Source organism: Triplophysa dalaica, chromosome 10, assembly GCF_015846415.1.
Source record: "Triplophysa dalaica isolate WHDGS20190420 chromosome 10, ASM1584641v1, whole genome shotgun sequence".
Taxonomy (NCBI): Eukaryota; Metazoa; Chordata; class Actinopteri; order Cypriniformes; family Nemacheilidae; genus Triplophysa; species Triplophysa dalaica.
In genome coordinates, this window is record NC_079551.1 from 9066851 (window position 1) to 9094245 (window position 27395).

Consider the following 27395-nt stretch of genomic DNA (forward strand, 5'->3'; position numbering starts at 1 on the left):
CCAAAGTACATTATTTGTATATTGCGTGGAGTTTTCTAAATAGTATATAAACTAGTATTTACTATAAATTAGGGCTGATAAGCAATGAATCGTTGCCAGAATAAAAATTAATCTGTACATAATATTTGTCTCCGTACTGTGCAAAATAATTTTATATTTATAAAAAAAAATACTGTACATGCATATATTGAAGAAAAATAAAAAAAATTATAGACATTGATATATAATTTCAATTATTGGAAAATATAAATAAAAACATGAAAATATTTTCTAAATGTGTATACATGTATTTGTTTCTAAATACAAAATTAATATGCACAATCCCAACCTTTTATTCAGGATGCGATTCATCCCGTTTAATGGTTTGAATCCCCGAGTGACTTCTAATAACACTACTTAGTTGTAATCTTCAATTGTAGACACTATTACGCTGCTTTAACACAGTTTCCCTATACATTTTCTATACTTCTGTGACAATTTTTGGCAGTCTGGTCAAAAAATAAGTTGAGGAGACTTTAAATGTGTCATGTTGCTTGAGGTTAATTCAAAACACTGGTCATGAAAATGCGCATGCATTGCATTATGGGATACAGTGTCTCACTTGCTCTGCTGTAATTGCGTATTTTACATTTTGGCGTTGCAGTTAATCCAGTAGTTTTATGCATAAATATATCTTCTCACTTAAACTGATCAAGTAACTTGTACGTGGAGGAATTTAGGACCCAGAGAGAGAAAAGGGAAACCCGAGAGGGAAAGGCAGCGTTGTGGGAAACAAGCACCTGAGTGAGGTGATGTAACAGGTGCATTCATCAGCTTACAAATGAGTCAGCAAAGACCGAGCTGTTTAAGCCCGGATCATTATTCTGACCCATACTGCCTTGTAAGGCACTTAGTTTAGACTTCCAATAAGCCACACCCACCTCGATCCATCGCTTTTTTCTTTAAGGAAATGTGTATCTGTCTCTAAGAACACAAGGGTGGATTTATACAGCACATGACACACTTTAATCCGTCTTCATTTGAAATTTTGCAACCCTGTTTTGTTTTTATGTAAATAGGGTTTGCCCCGTCGTGGCTTTCTCTCAGGATAGAGTCTGTGTTGGCGACGCCCCTTGAACATGTACTTAGTCACACTTTCCTCTTTATCTTCTGCAAACAAAAGTGAAGGGTAGCAGATCGATGAGATGTTTTGTTAAAAACAAATGCTGAAAAGACTAAAGGCGGCTATTTTTATACCCTTGGTGTATTTATAGAAGATTCCTAGAAGATTCTCCTGTGATCATTGCACTGATGTTGTGTAGACTTTTCACACAAGAGACAGCGTCTCTATGATACGGTAGGGAGGGAGGAGACTGTGTGGCAAGGACAGGAAGTGTTGTGCCATATCTCCACATCAGACCTGGACGACACACACCACACGCATACATAACCAGAACACACACACACACACCATGTGTGTGGCTCTCAGAATCTGTGCACGGATTACTTCTACCACCCGTGAGCTGAACATTTTCTGTTTAACCGAGAGAGGAAACTCAAGGCAGATGATTTCTTTTTAAATTTAAATAGAATCATGTCCTATCGGCTTCAAGGGAGATGAAATTCACAGGCACCTGCTCAAGGAAAGCACACGCTACACCGAGTCGCTCTCTTTGGATTACCAAGCGAATTGCAAATTTCACATCCTTGTAAAATTCAAAGAGTTATTCGGAGACGATCTTACACTCTGGTCCTCGGTTTGTTGGATTTTTGCGTTTGGATACTCATTAAACCGGGACCAGTCAAGCCTCAATACGTCTTAACCAAGCATTGGGAGGAAAGCAGACCCCCGAGCAGTTGCATGAGAAGGATAAGGCAAGATTCAGAAGCCCGCCCACATAGATATTTAATAAAGACCCATGTTGCATCATTTCGGTTCTCTCTCTTCAACTCGTTCCTCATTAACCACTCTTTCCATTGACAGCTACTGCTGTGAACACCCCTCATCTCAACAGAAGAATGAAATTCTGAAATTGACAGTAGGAACTGAAAAACAATCACCTGGCACATGATCCTCAACCCCAAAAAGTGTTGACGACAAAAGCAGGTGGTTCATGCTTTCAAGGCCCCGCCCCCCTGCGTTTATTTCCCTCCTCCAGGGGCCGGCTTTCATCCGTAGGAGGCTGTCAGTTGCCTGCTTTCTACACGCTTGTCCAAGTCCCTTGTTTCTAAAAGCAGCGTAGAAGCCGAGCTGACACGTGCCCGCTGTCAAGATGATGCAGGAAGTGTCGATAACAGTGGCTTACGACGCTCACGTTATCAACCAGATCTGCGAGGAGGATTTCTATGCCAGCCTGGTGGCCGAGTCCAAACCCAGACCTTTTGTAAGACAAGTTTTTTATCTCTGAAACATATCGGTTACAACTTGTCGAGGTTTAAGATCATTTTGTAGTCTTGTAGCCGTGAAAGTGTGATTTTGTGACAGCGTGTTTGGGACTGAACGTATTTTTCGAAAACTCGCCTGTAATGCAATTACAAGCATTTTTGTCACTTACGTCCTTGTTTCTGGCTTCACTTTGGCATTCCTTGAAAGTGTGGGTGTGTGTGTTAAAAGAAAAGAAGAGTGAGTGTGTCTTCACCTAATGCAATTTTGCATGCTGTGACTCTATTTTTCCCTGAAGGAGATGTTTTGAATACCCATATGAGCCTATTGACCTGAATATTCAAACGCCAGTTGTGTCAAAGCACTGGTTAACACGTTTTAATAAATGAAACTTGCTTTGTCTGTAGCGGCAGTGACAGACATTTATGTATGTGAGAAAGAGTATTGGTGAGAAATCGCTTGGTTTATGGTAAAGTCAAACTTCCAGTCAATGGAAAACCACGACTAAAGTTGTTAATGTCAACTTGAATGGAAAGTGGAAATCACCTTCTCATAAGTAGCTGTGTGGGTGTTTCATATATATATATATATATATATATACATACTCCTCATACTCCATACTGACTGATGAGTAAGAATGATCGTGCAGATTTCACATATACTGACTTTTATAATGCAGAGAGCTGTGAAATTTCCATGACAAATTTCTGTGAAAAATCTATGAAGCTTAAAGGAACAGTTCACCCAAAACTAAAAATTCTGTCTTCATTTACTCAACCTCGAGTTGTTCCTAATCTGTATAAATGTCTTTGTTCTGATAAACACAGAGAAAGATATTAGGAAGAATGATTGTTAACAAACAGTTATCTGACCCCATTGACTATCATTGTTTAACTATCATAGTTAAAATTTCTGTTCTGTTGAAAACTAAAAATATATTTTTAACAACATAGGAAAGCAAACAGTTCTTGGCCACCATTGACTACCATTGTTATGTTTCCTACTATGGTATTCAATTGTGGCCAATAACGGTCACACCGATCTTCCAAGTATCTTTCTCTGGGTTCATCAGAACAAAGAAATGTATACAGATTTGGAACAACCCGATGGCGAGTAGATGACAGAATTTTCATTTTTGGGTGAACTGTCCCTTTAACGTCTGTCGAGCGCTCGTCTTCCAGCTCAGTTATGTCATTCTGTGGTGTGAGACTACACGACACGTCCGGTCTGAGTATTCTGTTACGTCCGTATCTAATGATCCCTTGTCTCGTTGCACAATTGCCTGTCAGATGCCGCTGCTTGTTCTTTTTCAATCTTTCTTGGTCCAATTTTACTATTTTACTATTGCTCATAAATCGAGGGATAGTTGACCCAAAGACGAAAATTCTGTCATCATTTACTCACCCTCATGTCATTCAAAACCTGTATGTGACTCTTTCTTCTGTAGAACACAAAAGAAGATATGTTGAGAAATGTCTGTGTGGTTTTGTGCGCAACTTACATTTTCTTCGTCAAGTCTTGTTTTCTTCTCTCATGATATTTGCTCAGTTGAATCGTTTGTGTCTTATCTCTTAAGTGCTTGTATCACGTTGGCATTCCTAAGAGCACAACAGACACTTTGTGCGCTTTGTGAGAGGGAAAGAAGTACACCGACACTTTTAATTTTTAACTTAACCAATCGGCTGTTGCCTCATAGTGGCTTTAGAGAAAGTGTTTACTTCATTCGAGTGTCATTGTGATGAAACGAGCAGCGTCGTCTTAGTCCGCTGATCCTCATCTCCAGGATCCTCAGGTTTTGCACAGATCCTCAAAGAGGTCAGAGGTCAAACTCACTGTATGGTTAACAATGAGGTGCTGTTCAGGAGCGGTGATGCGGTTACAGATAAGAGGCTTTCCCAAATGTACTAACAACAAAACACTTTTGTAAGCTTGATTTGTGGTTTCGTTGTGAATCTAAAGCAGAACATTTGGTTTAATACACAAACGTATGATGTGGAGACCCCGAACGGAGCTTATTTGTCTTTAAAAGCTTGTTGCGGTGGCTGTAAGCTTGAATGAATTCCAAATTATGCTTTCAGAGGACTGCTGATCCCAGACCTGCTGTATAAGGATTGTAATAAACAAATTCCCCTGCAGTAAAGCAGCGAGTAAACCCGGATGAAAGCCCCCGAGGACTTACTCCACTGAGCGGGCTCCACCCTCAGAGACACCATAGTAACTCCGGCTGGGCTGCCATGGCAACGGAGAGGGCCCAGCACTTTTCATGGCCCCTGAGATATTAAGGGATCATGTTTGTAGGAATTATCCATAGTCGACTGTCATTACTACCGAGATCCACAGGCACGTCGTTGTAATATGGGGAACTGTTATAGTATGAGTGTGTAGGTTGGATACATTTAATCCAGTTTGTTTTACAAGCTCGTAGCGATGTCGTTTTCAGACATTGCTGTACAATGGTGGAGTGTACAGTCTGTTTCAATGTGCTTTTAGACTGTTTATCGTCTTAAGAAAGCAATTTAAGACCAAGCCCCCTTCCTTGGGTGTCAACCTGAATTCCTGCTTTTTAGTTAGCTAAACTTTGATCTTGCTGTGATCTATAGAACATTTTGCAAGATGTAAATAATACTTGTCCAAAAAGTGCTCACCCTACTCAAACATTAGGAAAAAAAAAAGCCAAGCGAACATTGAAATGTGGCCTTGTATTATATTATGGGTTTGTATAGTGTGTATGTATCTTGTAGTGTATATTGTGCATATTTTATAGTGTATATTATAATATAGTCTACTATGGTATAATTTGTATCTAGTGTATATGTTATACAGTTCAAAGTAGGGAAGGAGGCAGGAACCGACGAACGTTCAACAAACTTTAATCAAAATAAACAAACAATAACACTTAAGTAAAAGGCTGGCAGCCACCTCACCGTCGACTGCCGGCTCCAAGAACATAAACACAAACTTAACATATGGCCCGGTCCTCTCTCGTCGTACACTTTGCGGCTCGTCCTTTTATGCTTCTGATCTCCTCCATGGTTCTCGTCCCTCCTTGCTCGTTACAGTATAGTATAAATATACTATTGTATAGTGCGTGTATACCATGATATGTACTAGTGGAGTATAGTATAGTTTTTGTATCGTATAGAGTGTGCATTTTAAGTGTATTTACTAGTGTTTTTATGTATATAGTACACTGTATTGTTTAGTATAGTATTGTGTGCCGCATGTGAATTGTATAGAATAACTATAGTATGGTGTATGGTATAGTATGTGCATGTGTAGCATACTGTATAGACTACACTATAGTATCATGTTTAGTATAGTATTGTATAGGAGATGTATACTATGATGAATAACTATAGCGTTGCATTAAGTATATAACGTGCATGTATAGTATTCTGTATAGAATAAATATAGTATCATGTTTGGTACAGTATTGTATAGGAGATGTATACTATGATGAATAACTATAGCGTTGCATTAAGTATAGAACGTGCATGTATAGTATTCTGTGTTGAATAAATATAGTATCATGTTTGGTACAGTATTGTAAAGGAGATGTATATTATTTAGAATAACTATAGTGTAATGTTAAGTATAGTAGGGGCAGGTAAAGTATACTGTATAGAAAAACTATAGTATCGTGTTTTTAATAATATTGTATAGTAGATAGTAGTAAATTATTTCATAGTATAATTTTTTTTGCTTGAAGTAACCCGTTAGAATTGATGTGAATATTTCCAAGTTTAATAGCACCCAAATGTACATGTTTTACTTAAAAAACATTTGTTCTATTATAAAGTTTTTAGAGGTTCTATCAGTAGTATTTTACATAACTATTATATTATTTAACATTTCTTTGCAATTTTAAGGTTTTTTTGGAACTCCCAAACCCTCTGCAATTCTCTCACGAATCATCAGGGGTTCGTGAACCCCAGTTTGGAAAACCCTGGTATATAGAACAGCTATAGTATAGTGTAGGGGTGGGAATCACAAGGTACCTCACGATACGCGATACATGGCTCATTATACAGATAATATTACAATGCAGCGATTTTGCAATTATCAATATATTGCTTGACAATCCTATAACGATACATCACGATACCTATGACTCTATGAAAACAAAATGCCCATGAATAGGTTAAGTGCAACATGTCAATTTATTTAAGTTTCAGTAGGTAAATGAATAACATATTACCAACATGAGTTACATTTCAAGTAAATTAAACATTTTATGCTTAAATCAAAAGCTTGTCTTTGTAAACTGACACATTTAACTCCTTAAAGAAATTTTATAATCAGGTACATCTCTACATATAACAGCCTCTTATTTAACACTTAGAAATCTCACTGTTGACCACCTTAAATAAAATAAACCTGAAAACATATCGTTATATTGCCCCACCCCTGGTATATTGTATAGTATAATGTATAGTTTGATTTAGCATATTATGAAACTAATAGCATTTCAGTTTAATTGAATCGAGCTGAATTCCCCCCTGCAGTCCCATCGTGAAATCCTCTGAGATTTGAGGAAGCACCCGTACAGAAACCCTGTTACACACAATGAACCTAATGGAGCTTTCAGACCTGCTCACTAGCGCTGATCATCTCGGCTTCCACCCCATCAATAGCGTGATTGTACACCTCAGTAAACTGATCTCTGCTTTCATCTCTCTGCCTCAGGTGCCCACCAAAAAGCTGAAGAAGTTTGAGAAGGAGTATCAGGCGCTCCGAGAGAGCCAGCTCCAGCAGGAAGACCCCATCGACAGATATCAGGTAAGCAAGAACCTGATTTAGCTCCACCTCCCCCAGTCGTCAACCTCACATTCATCATTCCGTCCCAGCACAGGACTGTGTACTGGCTACACTGGAAACAATAAACTCTGTCAGAAGTGATACATTCCTTGAACAATTTAGACATTTCACATGCTTGTTTTGTATGAAGTACAATATTTGAATTTATATTTTTGTAAAAGGTGTCTTGTTTTTGAATATCTTTATACATAAGATGAAGCTTTCAGAGAGCAGCTAGCATCCAAGTATTTGTTTTGCTTTTGTTGGTGCATTTGAATGTTGTGTTTATTATATTTATTAATTTGCACTGATGCAGTTAATGAAACAATTTTACGATTTTATTCATTTTCTTGCATACAAACTGACTGACACTTATGAAGCGAACTGGTGTTTCAATGCTATTATTATTGTTTGCTTTTTATTTGACATTTTATTGTTTTATATTTTTATATATATTATAGGTTTTGTAATCTTCATATGGAACAAAAGTGTTTAAATCTTTTTATAAAAATGCTTTCCAAGCAGCTACGAATGTTGACAAGCCGAGCTATGAAATTAAAGGAAGTTTCATTACTCTGTGGTTTCCTTGGGTTACTTCCTGTTCACCCTCTCCTTGACTCATACATTTAACCAATCACATTCCCTCCCTCACCCTGTTTTCCCGATGAGCCTTTGTTACTCACCCTGTTTAACCAATGAGCTGTTGCGGGGGGCGAAGCTTGGATGGGCAGGGAGAGGAAGCAGATTGTATTTGGCCGTTGGTGTTGGATGGGGAAAGCCACTGCGCTTCTCTTATTCTAGTGGGTGTAGTGTTAAGACGGTGGTGTAGTCTACGTCGCAGGTAAGCCGTCAGCTCATTGGCTACTAACAAACCTTGCATGAAGCATGCTGTCACCCTTTCCGTTTCATTCCAAATTGTCTGCACAATTTCCATTAACACGTATCAGCTTGTAACTGCTACCCACATCCAATCAGTTTACACTAACAACAAACGTGTTTGTGTGTGTGTGAGCGTGTTTGTAAATGGAAGTCATATGACAGCGTTTCCTCTTCCTGATAAGAAAATGTGCGTATCATGTGAAAGCAGTTTGAAGCTAGCGTTGACTCCCTGGCCCTGCCACAAAAAAATAATCACACCTCTTGTAGCTACTTGTAGTGTTGGTAAGACGCACGAAAGCTGATTCGATTTCATTTAAAATTAAAGCTGCAACCATAACGTTTTTGTTAACATTTAGTAAAAAAAATTGTTGAAAATTTTCTCCATCCTCTGACATAACTGCAAGCTTTATAAATTGAGCTGCTGAGTGTGATTTCGCTGGAAATTTCAATGTGACGTTGGACCTGCAATTGTATGTTTCAAACACAGATGGCGATAGTGAGGCAGAACTAGAAGATCGCAGCTTTAATTGGAATTATAATAAAATGGCATTGTGATATCTTTGTGTAAAATATAAGATGTCTCTGTTCACTTTGAGCGAAATTGTTCTCTCTGTTTCTTAATACATATACGTTATTATATGATTGTGTTTAATTTTGAGATGCAGATTTTTGCTTTCAATGTGTAAAACAGTTCAACAGTGTTTTTTGCCTTCATTTTATTTCTTATAGCATATATGTATTTACACGAAGCTAATACAATACATTTTTACGCTTACAAACTCTTTGTAAACTTTACTCTGTAGCTTGTGCAAATCCAGTTCGACTACTGTATTTACCAGCGTCTGTTACCATCTGTACGACTTGTGCTTGTGAAATAATAGCCGCTTATGTGACCTTCCAGAGAGAAAACCGACGACTGCAGGAGGCCAGTATGCGTCTGGAACAGGAGAACGATGATCTTGCTCATGAACTGGTCACCAGTAAAATAGCCCTAAGAAACGATCTGGATCAGGTACTGACCATATCAGTTATGTTATTATAATTATATCTATAATATAAGAGCTTGTGTGAGAATACGTTTTGCATTCGTAGGCGGAGGACAAAGCTGATGTTTTGAACAAAGAACTGCTCAACACGAAGCAACGTCTAGTAGAAATGGAGGAGGAGAAGAGGAGGCAAGAAGAGGAGACCGCTCAGGTGAGACTAATGTTATTATTGTTAGATTTTCTCGCGTTTTTAATCATCAGCTGGTGATGTGGCTGACGCTTGTATTTTTGATGTTCAGTTGAAGGAAGTGTTCAGAAGAGAACTGGAGAAAGCCGAGTTGGAGATAAAGAAGACAACAGCCATCATAGCGGAGTATAAACAGGTATACGTGAGCTTCCCATAAATAGATCTCTGGATAGATCTGTGAACCCAGGTGGACTAATATATGCTCTAAAATGATCTCGTAGATATGTTCCCAGTTGAGCACCCGGTTGGAAAAGCAACAGGCATCAACGAAAGAAGAACTAGATATAGTCAAGGTTTGAAGTTTTCTTTTAATTACAGAAACATGGATTGTTTGCTAAGATGAGAGTTTGTAATCAGCTATAATGTTGGCAGGCTAAAGTGATGTCCTGCGAGCGCTGTAGAGAGGTGTTCAGCAAAGACGGACCCCTGCAGATCCCAGCGGTGAGTCAGGATAACCGCGACTCTGATCTGGACGAGGAGAAGGATTCGCTCAAGGCACAGCTCCGGGAGCTCGAACTGGAGCTGGCGCAAACCAAACTCCAGCTGGTGGAGGCCAAGTGCAAGATCCAGGTCAGGCTTTACAGCACAGGGTCACATATGTCACACTTCGTATTGTGTTCGTCTTTGTGTTCACTGCAATACTAAAACAACAAATGCAAAACAACCAATAAAAACATACATTGTTCAAAAGCTTTTGGCCATCTCATTGGAAAATGTTATTGCTCGGGTGTTGTTCTTTTATAGCTCAGTCCTCAAGGAGTTTTGTTTTAAATATCAACATAGTCTGATGATGTTTTTCCTAAAATTGTAGAAACAAATGAAAAAATCTGATTTTGATGAGAAATGTTGAGATCATGAATCATTTTGACTTCAAAGTGCAAACTTGGTTTATTAAAAGTAAACTAAACGTTTTTAGAGACAAGCTATATTTAATAGCTTTTATTTAAAATAAAATGAAAAAGTTGTTGTATTTCACACAAATGTTACTTAAAATCTTTAGTTATGTATTTTGACCAAAGGCTGATAAAAACGTCATAAAAATAAAGTTATTTATTTTGGCCAAATAATAATAAATTATAAAAATAAAATGAAGTTTACCAATTGTTGATAAAAAAATATTAATTGTGTATGTATACATATATATATTTTAGTGGTGGGCCGTTAACGGCGTTAACGCAGTGAGACTCTTATCGCGCGTTAAAAAAAATGTCGCCGCTAATCTATTCTCAAAATTGGGTTGGGAGCTGGGTCTATACTACGCAAGCTATGATGACTTTCACCTTGATATTTTAGCGCGGATGTATACCAGTTTAACTGCACTATACGGGGCGAGAACGAGATTTTTCAACTCGCGTGATTCGCGTCATTCGCGGAAGCAGAAGCCGCCTCATCATCTCATAACCAGGGCTTCATTCGCGCGATTCGCGCCGCAAGTAGGTCTATTGGCTCTTTGCATTAACATATAAATCACTCGCGCTTGACACGGCATTCGCGTTTGGTCTGAACTCAACATAACGTTACTGTGAAATTACCGCATCAAACGTGACGTGCTAACATGGATGCAGCTATGAAGCCGCCGGGTTTGCTTCAGGGAATATTATTTTTTAAGAAGCTTCCCAATAGAAACATCGACAAGACTAAGGTTGTTTGCACCTTGTGCAATGCGGAATTGGTTTAAAAAAAAAAAAAACTTTCTCTCAACAGGTTCTGGTCTAGCTTTAGTTGAAACCAGTAACTTTGTATTGAGATCTAATGTATTATGGCTCCTGTATGACATATCGCTTGTTGCTCCCTCACTCTTTGTAAGTCGCTTTGGATAAAAGCGTCTGCTAAATGACTAAATGTAAATGTACTGTAGGAGCTCTTCCAGTCTCAAGTACCACCTAAACGGAAATCATCCCTTAGCTAATGCGGAAGTAAACACAAATTCATCTTATTGAACATAATTTAATTTTCATCACCAATTATCATAGTAGAACAGCTTTCTCAAGCAGTTTGTGATGCATTTTGGAAACAGGAGATGAGTTCCTGGTCTAATGCGCCACCTGGCTTGAGACACCCGTTCTCAAAGACTTACTTTTAGTCATTATTTGGGTAGCACACATATTCTGAATGCCTTCGGCAGAATTCAAATGAGCCATTTTAATCTAGATTAATCTAGATTAATCTTGGAATTAATCTAGATTAATCTAGATTAAAAAAAATTATCTATGCCCACCACTAATTATATATACTAATCCAAATATAAAATAAAACGTTTTTTATTTTGACCCAAGGTTAATAAACAATTATTATTTTATAAATAAAATTGAGTTATGTATTTTGACCAAATCTTTATAAAAGAATTAAAATAAAACTACAAATAAAGTCAAGTTTATTTTGACCCAATGTTAATACAAAATATTGATAAAAAATAATTAAAAAGCTATTTTTTTTTATCCAAATCTTAATAAATAAAAAATATATAATAAAAAATAGTTCTGTATTTTGACCAAATGTTTAAAAAAAAAAGTATGTATTTTATATATGTTTTATTTATACATATGTTACAGCTGCTTTAATGTGATTTTATTTTTCTTCATCAGGAGCTGGAACATCAGAGGGGAGTTTTGATGACCGAGGTTCAAGCTGCCAAAAACTCATGGTTCAGTAAAACACTGGGCTCTCTTAAGACTTCAGCGAGTAACCAGTCACCTTCCTCACCCAAAGAGGGCCAGTAGAACTAGCCAAGAACTTAACTAATGACGCAAATGAAGCATGGAGCTAACGCTTTGCCAATCCCGGTAGAAACAACCTGTTATTAACACTACAAGCAACACGGCAATGCAGTATTCCCTCACGCTTATGAAGAAATGTGTGCTTGGACCAATGAACGACTCCAACCAACAGGACCACAGCTCACGCTCACTTAATAATGAAGTTCTTTAGCTAGATTCAGTTTTTCCTCACTGCCAAACATTGCCATGCGATGAGAGTGTGGGGTCATCTTGCTGAAAAATCATGTACTGACGCCACCTAGTGGATAGTTACCGTATGACAGAAATTTCATTTGATGAGGTTTTTAGTTGTGGGCGAATAAATGCAAAAAAATCTAAATAGCATTGAGGTGCAAACGCTTTGTTTTCAGTTTTGGTGGTTTTCAAGAGGGAATACTGCATTCTGGTACAGTTAAATATAAACTCTGTTCTGTTTTTCTATATAGAAATACTAAATGTAATTGTCATATAAATGTGTATAACTAAATGTCGATTTTTATTTGAATCTTGTACAGTTCTGAAAGAGAAGTGCGCCATTATTTTTTACAATTTTTTAATATAAATGTCATCTTTTTAGTCAAATACCTTAAAGCACAGAATCGTAGATTGACCATGTATCCGTCCGTTCTCACATATCCATTGCCATAGCCTGTTCTCAGATCTGAGATATTTCACTAAGCGGGGTAGAACTTCTGCATGGCACATATGCATACTAACAAGTAGTCCATATTGTGAACATGTTATTTACACTAATGTACAAAAAATGTACTCGTCTCTTATTTTGTGATTTTTGCAACCGTGATTTAAAGATGCCAAACTAATATTGAAAGAAAAATGTCGGTTTAATGTTAACTGAATATATCGATTGCTGTTCTGTGGGTCCTGCAGACTGCTACAGGTGTTTTTATATTACAATCAACGGGCCAGAAGACATTCCTTCTGTAAACTGCACATTTACAAGTTTATACAGGTTTGTCGTCGGTTCATCAGTCCCGCTCATGTCGTCTGTCTAGTAACTCTGACAGTAAATTTCGGCTTCTCGCTACCCTAATATGTTTGACACCTCTTGTTGTTTCAATAAATAGTAACAGTATTCTGGCTCATGGTTTGTATGATTTATCTTTATTTGTTGATTGGAATGAAAACCGCCGAACAACGATGTCCTAATGACCTCTGGTGATCCTAAGGGTTTCACTTTGAGGGACTGACGTCATCCAAATAGTCGTCCGCAAAGCGCAGCATCTGCTGAAGAACAGTGAGAAGCAGAACATCACAGCTGAGGTTGAGCTCCAGCTCCTGACTGTAGTTCTTCACGGGTAACACACAAGACACAGGAACACCCAGCCGAGAGCTGACCTCCTGTACCTGTAGAGTCAATCCAAATCTCTCAGTTCATCCGTCACATCAACACTCCATATCAAGCTCTGTAACACCTCACCTTTGTCTTAATGTAGGAACTGACGTAAACTTTTTCAAGATCCTCCTCCACCAGAGGACACGCTTCATCTACTTTAGTAATCAAGATGATTTGAGGAACGCCTGGAGATATTTGGATAAGCATTGAGCTAATCAGAGTACGACATGTATTAATGTTAGAGTTTAATGGGGTTAGTTCACTTACCAAGTGAGTTCACTTTTTTGCGTATGCCAGCGAGTTTTTCCTCCAGTTTGCTGGACATGAGGGAGACTTTGGTGGCGTCTATCACATACACCACACAGTGGGTCTTCTGGTCCATAGATGCTGATTTGGAGAACTTTTGCTCATCGGGTTCAAATGGTGCCATGGGGTTAAACTTTAAGAGGAATTTAGCATCATTTTATCAGTGATAAATACTTATTTTTTTATCTCATTATGTACCTTATATCGGTCTGGAATGAGACCTTGGAGAATGCTGCTGATGTCTTCGATATCAAGACCTGCACCCGACTGCTCCTCAAGTCCCATAGTGTCACACAACACAAATGGTAGCAGCTTTCCCTCACGGCCATCTTTCACTGGATATGTGCGAAACTATCAACAATAGAGCAATAACTGATATTTCTGTTGACCTTGTTTCTGAGTACAATCAAATACATCTAGAAATGTCTAGATGCCAGTTCTCATGGTACCGTACCTGTGTGGTGAGACTGGTGCCTGATGATCCCGCCATGGCTTTGTTGGTCACATGACCGGTGAAGACGGAGTTGATGGAGTTAAAGAAACTTGATTTTCCAGCACCTACCGGACCGATCATTAGGATTCGAATCCGGTTCACGGAGGACTCCAGAGGTTTATAGTTCTTGATCAGTTTCACAAGCTCATCTCTTCGTCTGCAAAGATCACATTTTATTATATCAGGATATTTTGATATGAGATAACCAAAATAACAAGCGAACGTGTGGAAACGTACTCTGTGGTCCATGGTACGTTCCTCCAAGGCTTCTCCTCAACACTGACCGGAGGAACTGAAAAACAATTTAATTTTTTATAGAACCCGTTGCCTAATGTTAACTAACTAATCTGGTTATTATGTGCTCTTCTTAAATAAATGTAACATGTAATCTTAGAATCAAACATACTCTGTTCAATTTTGTACACTTCACATTCGTTCAGGTGGACATCGTTCCCATACATTGTGGTTGCATTGATGGTGTGTACATTACTCCCTTGTTTATACAGAATACTCCCGTGATTATACAAAACTGGTTGGTCATTATGGCAAAAGTAAAACTCTCCAAAGGAGGGTCCTCCGGTGTCGACACGTGTGTTTTGTCCACTGTTTATTTTGACACACACAGGAATCTTGCCTTGAAAGTAAAACACAAAAGCCTCCTCATCAATAACGTTCTGTCCACTTTGAGTATATTCTACACTAGTATATCCTCCAAAGACGTAGCCTGAATTATTGTAAGCTACAAGTAAAGTTGGTCCCTGACGGTCACAGAGCTGGTGGAAGGTTGTAGCATCATATCCATGAACAGAAGCTTTGTAGAGAAGAGTCAGATCAACATCACCCAGTAAAGCACGGAGACGCTGTTTTTTCTCCTCCGGTAAAGCCTGGGCAACTTGTTCAGTTTTGGTATACTGCATTCTAGCAAAAGGAGACGACATATTAGGACAAAAAAAATATTAAACACTAAGTTTGAGACGGATGGTTTGTTTACTGTTATTTATGTATCATCTATGAAAGTTTTTTTTTACTTTGCATCACTTACTTCGGTGGGTAGCTGGTCGTTTCTACAGAGTTTATCTGCCAATGCACAACGTTGATTAAAATATCTCGAACCACACACACAGTTTTGACAGGATGTGGACATGCGTCCAATATCTTTGATCTTCTTACAAATGTTATGAAGTTCATTTCTACATTAAATAAAATCCACTGTAATGTTTGAATAAGCGACATAATAACATGTTTGCGTTAATGTCTTACAAGACTATAACAGACGAGCAATAAAAAGATTTCTGCATAACTTTTTATACATTTGTGATGCTTATTAAGCTTATAACTTACCTACTGCGGAACTCTTGCTGCGTGCGGAAGAGCAATGAGATGTTTTCTTAAGAAGACACCCAAAAAAAACCTGTTTTGTGAACGTTATTTATATATTCCTCTAGGGGGCGTTGTTGGGCCTCCGTACAATTTCGCACAAAACAACTGCGTCGATGGGTTTTTAAAGTGAGAATATGTCCAGATCATTTTATATAATTTATTAATTCATGTGGTAAAATAATGTTTTATATATGATCGTTTTTTAAACCCTTATTACGATTACTCAATCTTGTAGGGAAAAATGACTTGATGAGTGAACGGTTTCAGACACCCTGGTGTTTACTTGCTGTACTTTATTGCAACTTAGTATGAAAAGTTTTATTAGTATTATTCTTTCAGTTGAAACATAATAATGTCATTTAAGGGATAATGTATAGGCAGCCGGTTGTTATCGCAGAAATAAGCCCCGACAGTGTGATCAGAACCAGACGTGAAGTGAGGGTTATGGCAAGCCAAAATAGCTTTTAATCATTCTCAGGATATGAATTTTTGATATCAACAATTTAATTTCTACTAGTAACAATTGCTATTTTTAATATCAGTAATTACATTATACTAGTTAAATATCACAAAAGACTGCAATTCAAATTCAATTAAGAGGGGCAGTGCTATAATGGAAATGTGTTACAATGTGCCAGCTGCATTGTTGCTATAAAAGGTTGCTTTACAATAAAATAAGTCGTAAAAAAAACTTTTTTTATTGATCGTTTGCAATACATTTGATTGCATACATTTGTTACAAGATGTCTCCGACAATTTTACTGAATTATGCCATGAAAAAGAAAATAAATTTTGAGTGCTTGGAAAAACAACCATAATCTATTTATGAGGCAGAGGGGCCTCGACCGGACTGATGTCATCAAAGTAGTCGTCTGCAAAGCGCAGCATCTGCTGTAGAGCAGTGAGAAGCAGAACATCACAGCTGAGGTTGAGCTCCAGCTCCTGACTGTAGTTCTTCACGGGTAACACACAAGACACAGGAACACCCAGCCGAGAGCTGACCTCCTGTACCTGTAGAGTCAATCCAAATCTCTCAGTTCATCCGTCACATCAACACTCCATATCAAGCAGTTTCATCTCTGTAACATCTCACCTTTGTCTTAATGTAGGAACTGATGTAAACTTTTTGAAGATCCTCCTCCACCAGAGGACACGCTTCATCTACTTTAGTCATCAAGACGATCTGAGGAACACCTTTTGATGTATTTGAATACACCACATTACCAAACATGTAAGTGTTCATATGGGTCACTAAATTATTAGTTTTAAATTAAAGGGGTGATATGACAATTCAAACAAAACAAATATTATCGTTTGTTTTAGATGTGATGCAATGTGTATACATGATTTAAGAGATTCAAAAACGCTGTATTTTCCACATACCGTGCATGTTTGTATCTCCTCTTTTTTTACAAAGCTCATGGCTCAAAAAAGCAAGGTGTGCTATGATTGGCCAGTAAACCCTTGCGTAGTGATTGGTTGAATACTGCAAGCGTGTGACGGAAATGCAACGCCTCTTACCATATTTGGAAAAACAATTGCACTGACAGGTACGCGCCCACCTTACTTGCGTATACTTTTGTGCGGTCTTAGTCAAATCATACCACAAACTGACGTAGATTTGTGGGGGTGTGGTCACACGAGGTGTTTCAGGCAGGTCTGGGTGAGCATTCGCTTTTAGATAGAATGGATCTTTTGTTCCGACACTTAAATTTTTGCAATTTTACGTGTCTAATACATGCATGTGCAACTTATAACGCACCAAAGTCACAGAAAAGCATGTGTTCGCTCCATATGACCCCTTTAATAAAGTTTAAATTACCAAGTGAGTTCAGTTTTTTTCGAATAGCAGCGAGTTTTTCCTCCAGTTTGACGGACATGAGAGAGATTTTGGTGGCGTCTATCACATACACCACACAGTGGATCTTCTGCTCAAGAGATCTGGAGGCCTTTTGCTCATCATGTTCGAATGGTGCAACAGGGTTGAACTAAATTAAAAGGATTCAGAGCAATGATTTATGCAATAAATACTCTGTATCTATACTCCAACTTATTTGTTTTGAAGGTAATGTATTATTTTTATAAAGTCTTACCTTATATCGGTCTGGAATGAGACCTTGGAGAATGCTGCTGATGTCTTCAATATCCAGACCTGCACCCGACTGCTCCTCAAGTCCCATAGTGTCACACAACACAAATGGTAACGGCTTTCCCTCACGCCCATCTTTCACTGGATATGTGCGAAACTATTAAGACAAGTACTGTCTTATTATTGAAGTATAATTCCAAACATCATGAACAACCGTGAAAGATTGTTTTTACCTGTGTGGTGAGACTGGTGCTTGAAGATCCTGCCATGGCTTTATTGGTCACATGACCGGTGAAAATGGAGTTGACGGAGTTGAAGAAACTGGATTTTCCAGCACCTACAGGACCAATCATTAGGATTTGAATCCGGTTCACGGAGGACTCCAGGGGTTTATAGTCCTTGATCAGTTTCACAAGCTCATCTCTTCGTCTGTAAAATACATCAAATTTGTTTATTACTTACATTATCTTATAGGAAAAGAGATTTGTAATAAAGTGACTCCATACTCCGCTGTCCACTGAACGTTCCTCCAAGGTTTTTCCTCAACACTGTCCTGAGAGACTGGAAGGTAAGAATTATATGAAAAACTTATGTAAAGGGACACTGAAATTAACTTGAATTTGTACTTAATGATGTGTGTGTATAAGACTTTTAATCATTGACTTACTCTCCTCAACTTTGTACACCTCCAGGTCTCTCAGATTAGTGTCGTTTCCAAAAAATGTCGCGGAATTATAAGTGAATGCTTGACCGCCTTGGTTATGCACACGTGGCTGGTTATTATAGCAAAAGTACAAGTGATCGAAGTTGGGCACTCCAGAATCATCGTGACGTGCGTGATGTCCACGGTTAACTTTGGTGCTCACAAAAGTCTTGTCTTTAAAGCTGAACAGAAAAGCCTCCTCATCTGTAACGTACTGTCCACTTTGAGTATAATCTACACTAGTATATCCTCCAAAGACGTAGCCTGAATTATTGTAAGCTACAAGTAAAGTTGGTCCCTGACGGTCACAGCGCTGGTGGAAGGCTGAAGCATCATATCCATGAACAGAAGCTTTGTAGAGAGGAGTCAGTTCAGCATACCCCATCAAAGCATAGAGTTGCTGTTTTTGCTCTTCTGATAAATTAGATGTACATACTTTTTGAACTTTTGCTGGTCTCATCTGTATCAAAAATAAGAAGAGTCTGAATAATCTCTGCAGCTGAACACATAAACCTATATACATGTAAATCTGCTTGCATATATGTGCATATTTTTAATATATATACGTGAACTATAATCAGTAAATATTTATATATGTTTTTCCATCTTCATGCATTTTCCATCTTATCCTGGTTAGTCATTCTATAAAGCTGCATGGCAGAAAACGAAACTAAAAATAGTTTTCATGTGTCCACCAAACATGCATTTAAAAGGACAATGTTTCTGTCAATCAATAAAAAAGCTGAACTATTTAGATATTGGCCTAATGCTAGACATTGTTCTTTTAGCATTAATGGCTTGATAACTTACATTTCGTAGAATACTTGCACCCACACAGAAACACTGCAATACTTCCTGTTCCTTTATGGACTTTGAGCACAACAGAAGGCGCATGTCCAATACTGTTTCTGTATAAAAGATCGTTATTTGAGACCAAGACGATTCTCCAGCAAATTGAAACCTTTAAATCACTGGTTCTCAACCGGTGGGGCGCGCCCCCCCGGGGGGGCGCGGACACTCTCCCGGGGGGGCGCGAGTAGACTACAGGATGGGAGAGAAAAAAAAACTGAAAAAATTTTTTTTTTAACATTTTTTTTATCACTAAACTACTTTCATAAAAAGTTATAGTTGTGTATATACATAACTCCTGAATAAAAATTAAAATGTGTTTGGACTGATTTAAAAAAAAAGAGTTTTGAACAAATTTGATTGGTTTGTGGATAGTGAGCGCAAATGCAGGTGAAAAGCGGTTTTATTAAGCGAGTCATTGAGTCGTTCATTCAAACGATTCGTTCAAACGGCCGATTCATCAAGAATGAGGCAGATGTTTGTGCATGGGTCATTGAATCCATGACTCAATCGATTCGTTCAAAACACTGAATCATTCAAAACAAGATTGATTGTTGCTGTGAGATGCGCTATGCTGTGATCTTTGTTTGGATTCATCGGATCTATTTTCGCTGCTAAAATAGACCAAAACAGTCATTATTTCGTCAAAAATGTAAGTGACTTACTATTAATAACTTGTTTGTTGAACTGTCATATGAAATCAATGTCACATTTTCAATCGTGAGGTGATGGTAAATTAAGTGACGGTCAATTGTCAGCTCTCTTGGTCGTCAGGTCGTGTGATGCATGTTGCTGAACTGCATTCAAAAGTTATAAATATAAAATCACCACATTTAACTGCACTATGTCAATTTAGTTTATTTGTGTGTGCTGCGCTCATAGACTTTAGAAAACGGCGCTCATTTGTTTGATTTCTGTCACGGTTCATGGATCCGTGTGTTCATTCCTGCTTGTTTGCCTTATGTTCTGTGTACTGATTAGTGTTCCCTTGGCAGCCTGGGTGCTAATTAGCAATCAGCTTGGCGGCACCTGTAGTGCATTGCCGGCTGCCTATATCTGCCCTGCTATCCCTAAACTCCTTGTCAGATCGTTGTGACTCTTGCTCTGTGTTCACCCTTAGTCTCTTGTCGGATCTGTCCAGGAGTAGTGGATATTATCTTTCTTGCTGAGGACTACCAGTGGAGATTATCATTCTTGCTGAGGACTACCAGTAGCCGTTGGGTTCTTCGGGACGGTTGGACTAGATCTGTATATGATCGGAGATCAGCATCTAGACACTACTCACTTTGGTTTCCTCCTATTATTGTCCTGTCTTTGCTCTCATTATAGCATTAAATCTGTTTACACTTGCGATTGGATCTTGTGTTCTCTCGGCCGTGACAGAACGATCTGACCTGCATGGATCCAGCAAGTATGACAGAGATCAGAGACTTTTTTACCAACAGTAACGCTCGCATGACACAGCAGGATGAACAAATCTTGGCCACAGGACATGCTGTTCAGGCCTTAGCATCACAGGTTTCAGAGTTGACCGCTCAGCTTCAACAGGTTAGGACGGAGTCTGCTCAACAGCCTGCGGCGCACCACCCTCTTGCGGCTTCATACCCTCAAATCTCCAGCCGGAATGTCGAGCCCCGTCTACCGTCTCCTACCTGTTACTCTGGTGAGCCCCGATTATGTCGCTCATTTCTGACTACCTGTTCTCTTCACATTACTCTACAGCCATCATCGTTTCCTACTGAAGCAGCCAAGGTGGCTTTCGTGATTTCACTGCTATCGGGACGAGCAGCTCTGTGGGGAACTACTGTTTGGGAACAGCAACACCAATGCTGTTCCTCATTTCAGTCTTTTTCGGACGAGATCAAGAAGGTGTTTGACCGGGCTGCATCTGGTAGGGAGGCGGCACGGGAATTGGCTGAGCTCCGCCAGGGCAAGAGATCTGTGACTGATTACTCCATCGAATTCCGAACGCTGGCGGCCGAGTGTAAGTGGAATGTGGAGGCTCAATGGGATATGTTTAGACATGGACTGGCAGATCGCATTCTCGATGAGATCTACACTCTCGAGCTGCCCACCTCCCTCGATGGATTGATTGACCTGGCTATCAAGGTGGACACTAGGCTACGACGTCGCGATCAACAACCTTTTCTGAGGACTGGGGTCGATGCTGAGAATCTACCGTTCATTGGAGCGTATAATACCACCGAACAGGGTTTTGATCCGGAGCCTATGCAGGTGGGCAGAGCTCGTCTCACAAGGGAGGAGAAGGAGAGGCGCAGAGCTCGTGGACTTTGCCTGTATTGTGGTACTGCGGGTCACATCGCGGCAGGGTGTCCAGTAAAATCCGAAGCCCGTCGGTAGGAAGGAGGTTACTGATGGGCGGAGTCGCTTTTGAAAAGTCCTCCTCTACAACTACTCATCTCCCGGTGCAGTTACAGGCCGGCGGCACCACTTTTTCATGCAAGGCTTTGATTGACTCAGGAGCAGAGGGTAACTTTTTGGACCGCAAGATTGCGTTGAGGCTAGGGGTTCCGTTGGTTCCTCTCAAGCCTTCCATTGCAGTCAGTGCCCTCTGCGGTCAACCCCTCCCACCCGTCACCCATGCCACGGAACCGGTGAGTCTCATTACATCGGGGAATCACTCTGAGAACATCTCTTTTTTTTTGACTGACTCTCCTTTGTCCCCGGTGGTTTTGGGTCACCCCTGGCTTTCATGCCACAACCCTAGCATTAACTGGTGCCAGAACACGGTCTCCTCCTGGAGCGATTATTGTCATGTTTCTTGTTTATTGTCTGCCCGTTATCCTGTTTCTCGTTCTATGTTGCAGGATGAGCATGCGGATCTATTAAACGTGCCCGTTATGTATCTTGACCTGAAGGGAGTGTTCAGTAAGTCCCGGGCAGCTTCTCTTCCTCCTCATCGTCCCTATGACTGTGCAATAGATTTAGTGTCAGGTACATCTCCGCCTAAGGGCAGGTTATACTCGCTTTCTACTTCAGAAAGGGAGGCCATGGAGAAATACGTTTCTGATTCTATGGCAGCCAAGATCATTCGCCCTTCCTCGTCTCCGGCAGGTGCAGGGTTTTTCTTTGTGGAAAAGAAGGATGGTTCCTTGCGTCCCTGTATCGATTATCGAGGGTTGAACAGCATAACGATAAAGAATTCATATCCTTTGCCGTTGATGTCGTCGGCCTTCGAGAATCTGCAGGGTTCTTCTATTTTTACAAAGTTGGACCTTCGCAATGCCTATCATTTGGTCCGCATGAGGGAAGGGGATGAATGGAAAACTGCATTTAATACCCCCAGGGGGCATTTTGAATATTTGGTCATGCCGTTTGGGTTGTCCAATGCCCCCGCGAGTTTCCAGGCGATGGTTAATGATGTGCTGAGGGACATGGTGGATCGTTTCATTTATGTCTACCTCGACGACATTTTGATTTTTTCTCAGTCGTTACAGGAACACACTCAGCACGTCAGACTAGTGCTTCAGAGGCTGTTAGAGAATGGGCTTTTTGTCAAGGCGGAGAAATGCGTTTTTCATGCACAGTCTGTTCCTTTCTTAAAGTACATTGTGTCGTCCGAGGGAGTACGCATGGATCCCGACAAGGTTAAGGCTGTGGTTAATTGGCAAACTCCTGATTCCCGCAAGGCCCTGCAGAGGTTTCTTGGGTTTGCCAATTTCTACCGGCGTTTTATTCGCAATTACAGCCAGCTAGCCGCCCCTCTGACTGCTTTAACCTCAACCAAAACGACGTTCAGGTGGTGTAGCGCGGCTGAGACTGCGTTTTCCAAACTCAAGAGTTGCTTCGTTTCAGCTCCTATTCTCATTGCCCCTGATTCCTCTCGTCAGTTTGTGGTTGAGGTCGACGCGTCAGAGGTGGGGGTTGGTGCGGTTCTGTCACAGCGTTCTTCCGCGGACGGCAAGGTTCACCCTTGCGCGTATTTTTCTCATCGTTTATCCCCTGCCGAGAGTAATTACGACATTGGTAATAGAGAGTTGCTGGCAGTCAAGCTTGCCTTGGAAGAATGGCGTCATTGGTTGGAGGGTGCGGGGAAACCTTTTATCGTCTGGACCGACCATAAGAATCTTGAATACATCAGTTCTGCCAAAAGGTTAAACTCTAGGCAGGCTCGGTGGGCATTATTTTTCGGTCGTTTCCGTTTTTCTATTTCCTACCGTCCAGGTTCCAAGAACGTTAAACCTGACTCTTTGTCCCGTATTTTTGACCAATCTGAACGCCCGCTGTCTCCCGAACCTATCGTGCCTCAGAAGATCGTGTTCTCTACGATGATTTGGGAGATCGAATCGAAGGTTCTAGCCGCCTTAAAAGGGGTAATGCCTCCGCCTGGTTGCCCACCGGGTCGTTTGTTTGTGCCAGAGGATTTAAGGTCCGACCTCATTCGTTGGGGTCATTCTTCCAAGATAGCTTGTCATCCAGGGATTAGTCGATCCATTTTTCTTATTAAACAACGGTTCTGGTGGCACTCTATGGCCCGTGACATACGAAGTTTTGTTTTGGCCTGCTCGGTTTGTGCCGTTTCTAAGACTTCCAATAGACCTCCTGCTGGACTCCTTCAACTGCTGTCAGTTCCATCGAGACCCTGGTCCCATATATCGCTAGATTTCGTTTCGGGACTCCCACCCTCCAAGGGCAACACGGTGGTTTTGACCGTGGTGGACCGGTTCTCGAAGGCAACTCATTTTGTTCCTCTGCCCAAATTGCCAGAGAGACAGCGGTTGCTGTCATCGACCACGTTTTCCGCATTCATGGCCTCCCGGTGGACGTGGTCTCTGACAGGGGGCCTCAGTTTATCTCCAAATTTTGGAAAGAATTTTGTCATTTGTTGGGGGCTACGGTTAGTCTTTCTTCCGGGTACCACCCCCAGAGTAACGGTCAGACGGAGAGGGCTAACCAAGATCTTGAGCGCATGTTGCGGTGTTTGGTATCCCAGAACCCATCCTCATGGAGTCAGCAACTGTCGGTTGTGGAGTACGCGCACAATTCGTTACCAGTGTCGTCTACGGGCCTATCTCCATTTAAGGCTAGTTTAGGTTACCAGCCACCTGTTTTTCAGAGTTTGGAATCCGAAGTCGCGGTCCCTTCTGCCCACGCCTTTGTCCAGAGGTGCGTCCGCACCTGGAGCAAGGCTAGAAGGGCTATCCTCCAGGTGAGGTCACGCACCAAGGCCCAAGCCGATCGCCACCGGTCTAAGCCTCCCGTCTACGTCGTTGGTCAAAGAGTGTGGCTTTCATCCAAGAATATTCCTCTCCGTACCGTTTCTAATAAGCTTGCTCCCAAATTCATTGGCCCATTTACTGTCACCAAAAAGATTAGTCCGGTGGCAGTCCGCCTCAAACTTCCTCCTGCGTACAGGAGAATTCATCCCGTATTTCATGTTTCCAAATTAAAACCTGTTTTTTTTGCTACCATTAATCCGCCTACCCCAGTTCCCCCACCGCCGCGACTCGTAGATGGGGAACCGGTTTATTCGGTAAAACGTATTCTGGACTCTAGGCGGAGGGGACGCGGATTTCAATACTTGGTGGACTGGGAGGGTTACGGTCCTGAGGAGAGGAGTTGCGTTCCTGCCAGGGACATATTGGATCATTCACTTATTGATGATTACAATCAACAGGTAAGTTCCCCGGGAAGCGCCAAGCGGCGTTCCTAGGGGAAGGGGTACTGTCACGGTTCATGGATCCGTGTGTTCATTCCTGCTTGTTTGCCTTATGTTCTGTGTACTGATTAGTGTTCCCTTGGCAGCCTGGGTGCTAATTAGCAATCAGCTTGGCGGCACCTGTAGTGCATTGCCGGCTGCCTATATCTGCCCTGCTATCCCTAAACTCCTTGTCAGATCGTTGTGACTCTTGCTCTGTGTTCACCCTTAGTCTCTTGTCGGATCTGTCCAGGAGTAGTGGATATTATCTTTCTTGCTGAGGACTACCAGTGGAGATTATCATTCTTGCTGAGGACTACCAGTAGCCGTTGGGTTCTTCGGGACGGTTGGACTAGATCTGTATATGATCGGAGATCAGCATCTAGACACTACTCACTTTGGTTTCCTCCTATTATTGTCCTGTCTTTGCTCTCATTATAGCATTAAATCTGTTTACACTTGCGATTGGATCTTGTGTTCTCTCGGCCGTGACAGAACGATCTGACCTGCATGGATCCAGCAAGTATGACAGAGATCAGAGACTTTTTTACCAACAGTAACGCTCGCATGACACAGCAGGATGAACAAATCTTGGCCACAGGACATGCTGTTCAGGCCTTAGCATCACAGGTTTCAGAGTTGACCGCTCAGCTTCAACAGGTTAGGACGGAGTCTGCTCAACAGCCTGCGGCGCACCACCCTCTTGCGGCTTCATACCCTCAAATCTCCAGCCGGAATGTCGAGCCCCGTCTACCGTCTCCTACCTGTTACTCTGGTGAGCCCCGATTATGTCGCTCATTTCTGACTACCTGTTCTCTTCACATTACTCTACAGCCATCATCGTTTCCTACTGAAGCAGCCAAGGTGGCTTTCGTGATTTCACTGCTATCGGGACGAGCAGCTCTGTGGGGAACTACTGTTTGGGAACAGCAACACCAATGCTGTTCCTCATTTCAGTCTTTTTCGGACGAGATCAAGAAGGTGTTTGACCGGGCTGCATCTGGTAGGGAGGCGGCACGGGAATTGGCTGAGCTCCGCCAGGGCAAGAGATCTGTGACTGATTACTCCATCGAATTCCGAACGCTGGCGGCCGAGTGTAAGTGGAATGTGGAGGCTCAATGGGATATGTTTAGACATGGACTGGCAGATCGCATTCTCGATGAGATCTACACTCTCGAGCTGCCCACCTCCCTCGATGGATTGATTGACCTGGCTATCAAGGTGGACACTAGGCTACGACGTCGCGATCAACAACCTTTTCTGAGGACTGGGGTCGATGCTGAGAATCTACCGTTCATTGGAGCGTATAATACCACCGAACAGGGTTTTGATCCGGAGCCTATGCAGGTGGGCAGAGCTCGTCTCACAAGGGAGGAGAAGGAGAGGCGCAGAGCTCGTGGACTTTGCCTGTATTGTGGTACTGCGGGTCACATCGCGGCAGGGTGTCCAGTAAAATCCGAAGCCCGTCGGTAGGAAGGAGGTTACTGATGGGCGGAGTCGCTTTTGAAAAGTCCTCCTCTACAACTACTCATCTCCCGGTGCAGTTACAGGCCGGCGGCACCACTTTTTCATGCAAGGCTTTGATTGACTCAGGAGCAGAGGGTAACTTTTTGGACCGCAAGATTGCGTTGAGGCTAGGGGTTCCGTTGGTTCCTCTCAAGCCTTCCATTGCAGTCAGTGCCCTCTGCGGTCAACCCCTCCCACCCGTCACCCATGCCACGGAACCGGTGAGTCTCATTACATCGGGGAATCACTCTGAGAACATCTCTTTTTTTTTGACTGACTCTCCTTTGTCCCCGGTGGTTTTGGGTCACCCCTGGCTTTCATGCCACAACCCTAGCATTAACTGGTGCCAGAACACGGTCTCCTCCTGGAGCGATTATTGTCATGTTTCTTGTTTATTGTCTGCCCGTTATCCTGTTTCTCGTTCTATGTTGCAGGATGAGCATGCGGATCTATTAAACGTGCCCGTTATGTATCTTGACCTGAAGGGAGTGTTCAGTAAGTCCCGGGCAGCTTCTCTTCCTCCTCATCGTCCCTATGACTGTGCAATAGATTTAGTGTCAGGTACATCTCCGCCTAAGGGCAGGTTATACTCGCTTTCTACTTCAGAAAGGGAGGCCATGGAGAAATACGTTTCTGATTCTATGGCAGCCAAGATCATTCGCCCTTCCTCGTCTCCGGCAGGTGCAGGGTTTTTCTTTGTGGAAAAGAAGGATGGTTCCTTGCGTCCCTGTATCGATTATCGAGGGTTGAACAGCATAACGATAAAGAATTCATATCCTTTGCCGTTGATGTCGTCGGCCTTCGAGAATCTGCAGGGTTCTTCTATTTTTACAAAGTTGGACCTTCGCAATGCCTATCATTTGGTCCGCATGAGGGAAGGGGATGAATGGAAAACTGCATTTAATACCCCCAGGGGGCATTTTGAATATTTGGTCATGCCGTTTGGGTTGTCCAATGCCCCCGCGAGTTTCCAGGCGATGGTTAATGATGTGCTGAGGGACATGGTGGATCGTTTCATTTATGTCTACC

At 41.3% G+C, this 27395-nt stretch overlaps 3 protein-coding genes across 5 annotated transcripts in view; 1 reads left to right on the plus strand and 2 right to left on the minus strand.

Moving 5' to 3' along the window:
- rabgap1l (RAB GTPase activating protein 1-like) overlaps nt 1-13125 on the plus strand; it is a 70318-nt gene extending 57193 nt beyond the window's left edge. Inside the window, exons 20-26 of the mRNA XM_056757897.1 lie at nt 7049-7141; nt 8940-9050; nt 9131-9235; nt 9324-9407; nt 9493-9564; nt 9644-9841; nt 11857-13125. Coding sequence (XP_056613875.1) covers nt 7049-7141; nt 8940-9050; nt 9131-9235; nt 9324-9407; nt 9493-9564; nt 9644-9841; nt 11857-11991 — 798 coding nt within the window. The 3' untranslated portion in view covers nt 11992-13125. The remainder of the gene's footprint in view (nt 1-7048; nt 7142-8939; nt 9051-9130; nt 9236-9323; nt 9408-9492; nt 9565-9643; nt 9842-11856) is intronic.
- A 48-nt stretch (nt 13126-13173) lies between these two features.
- On the minus strand, nt 13174-15567 carry LOC130429375 (interferon-induced protein 44-like). 3 transcript variants are annotated; one of them, XM_056757900.1, is made up of 9 exons: nt 15522-15567; nt 15223-15257; nt 14587-15098; nt 14418-14472; nt 14142-14337; nt 13886-14038; nt 13649-13820; nt 13466-13566; nt 13174-13392 (listed from the first exon to the last, which is right to left on the minus strand). In XM_056757900.1, the coding sequence occupies exons 3-9, from the start codon at nt 15095-15097 to the stop codon at nt 13219-13221; spliced, it is 1362 nt and encodes a 453-aa protein (XP_056613878.1). In that variant the 5' UTR covers nt 15098; nt 15223-15257; nt 15522-15567; the 3' UTR covers nt 13174-13218. The 3 variants fall into 3 exon arrangements, with proteins under 3 accessions (XP_056613878.1, XP_056613877.1, XP_056613876.1); XM_056757899.1 differs by having other exon boundaries at nt 15223-15370; nt 15522-15561; XM_056757898.1 differs by having other exon boundaries at nt 15223-15555.
- A 668-nt stretch (nt 15568-16235) lies between these two features.
- Nucleotides 16236-20123, minus strand: LOC130430073 (interferon-induced protein 44-like). The gene is made up of 8 exons (XM_056759006.1): nt 19163-20123; nt 18317-18812; nt 18156-18210; nt 17883-18078; nt 17654-17806; nt 17383-17548; nt 16654-16754; nt 16236-16571 (listed from the first exon to the last, which is right to left on the minus strand). Exons 1-8 carry the CDS (start codon nt 19244-19246, stop codon nt 16380-16382), a joined length of 1443 nt encoding a protein of 480 aa, XP_056614984.1. The 5' UTR covers nt 19247-20123; the 3' UTR covers nt 16236-16379.
- Between the last annotated feature and the right edge of the window lie 7272 nt (nt 20124-27395).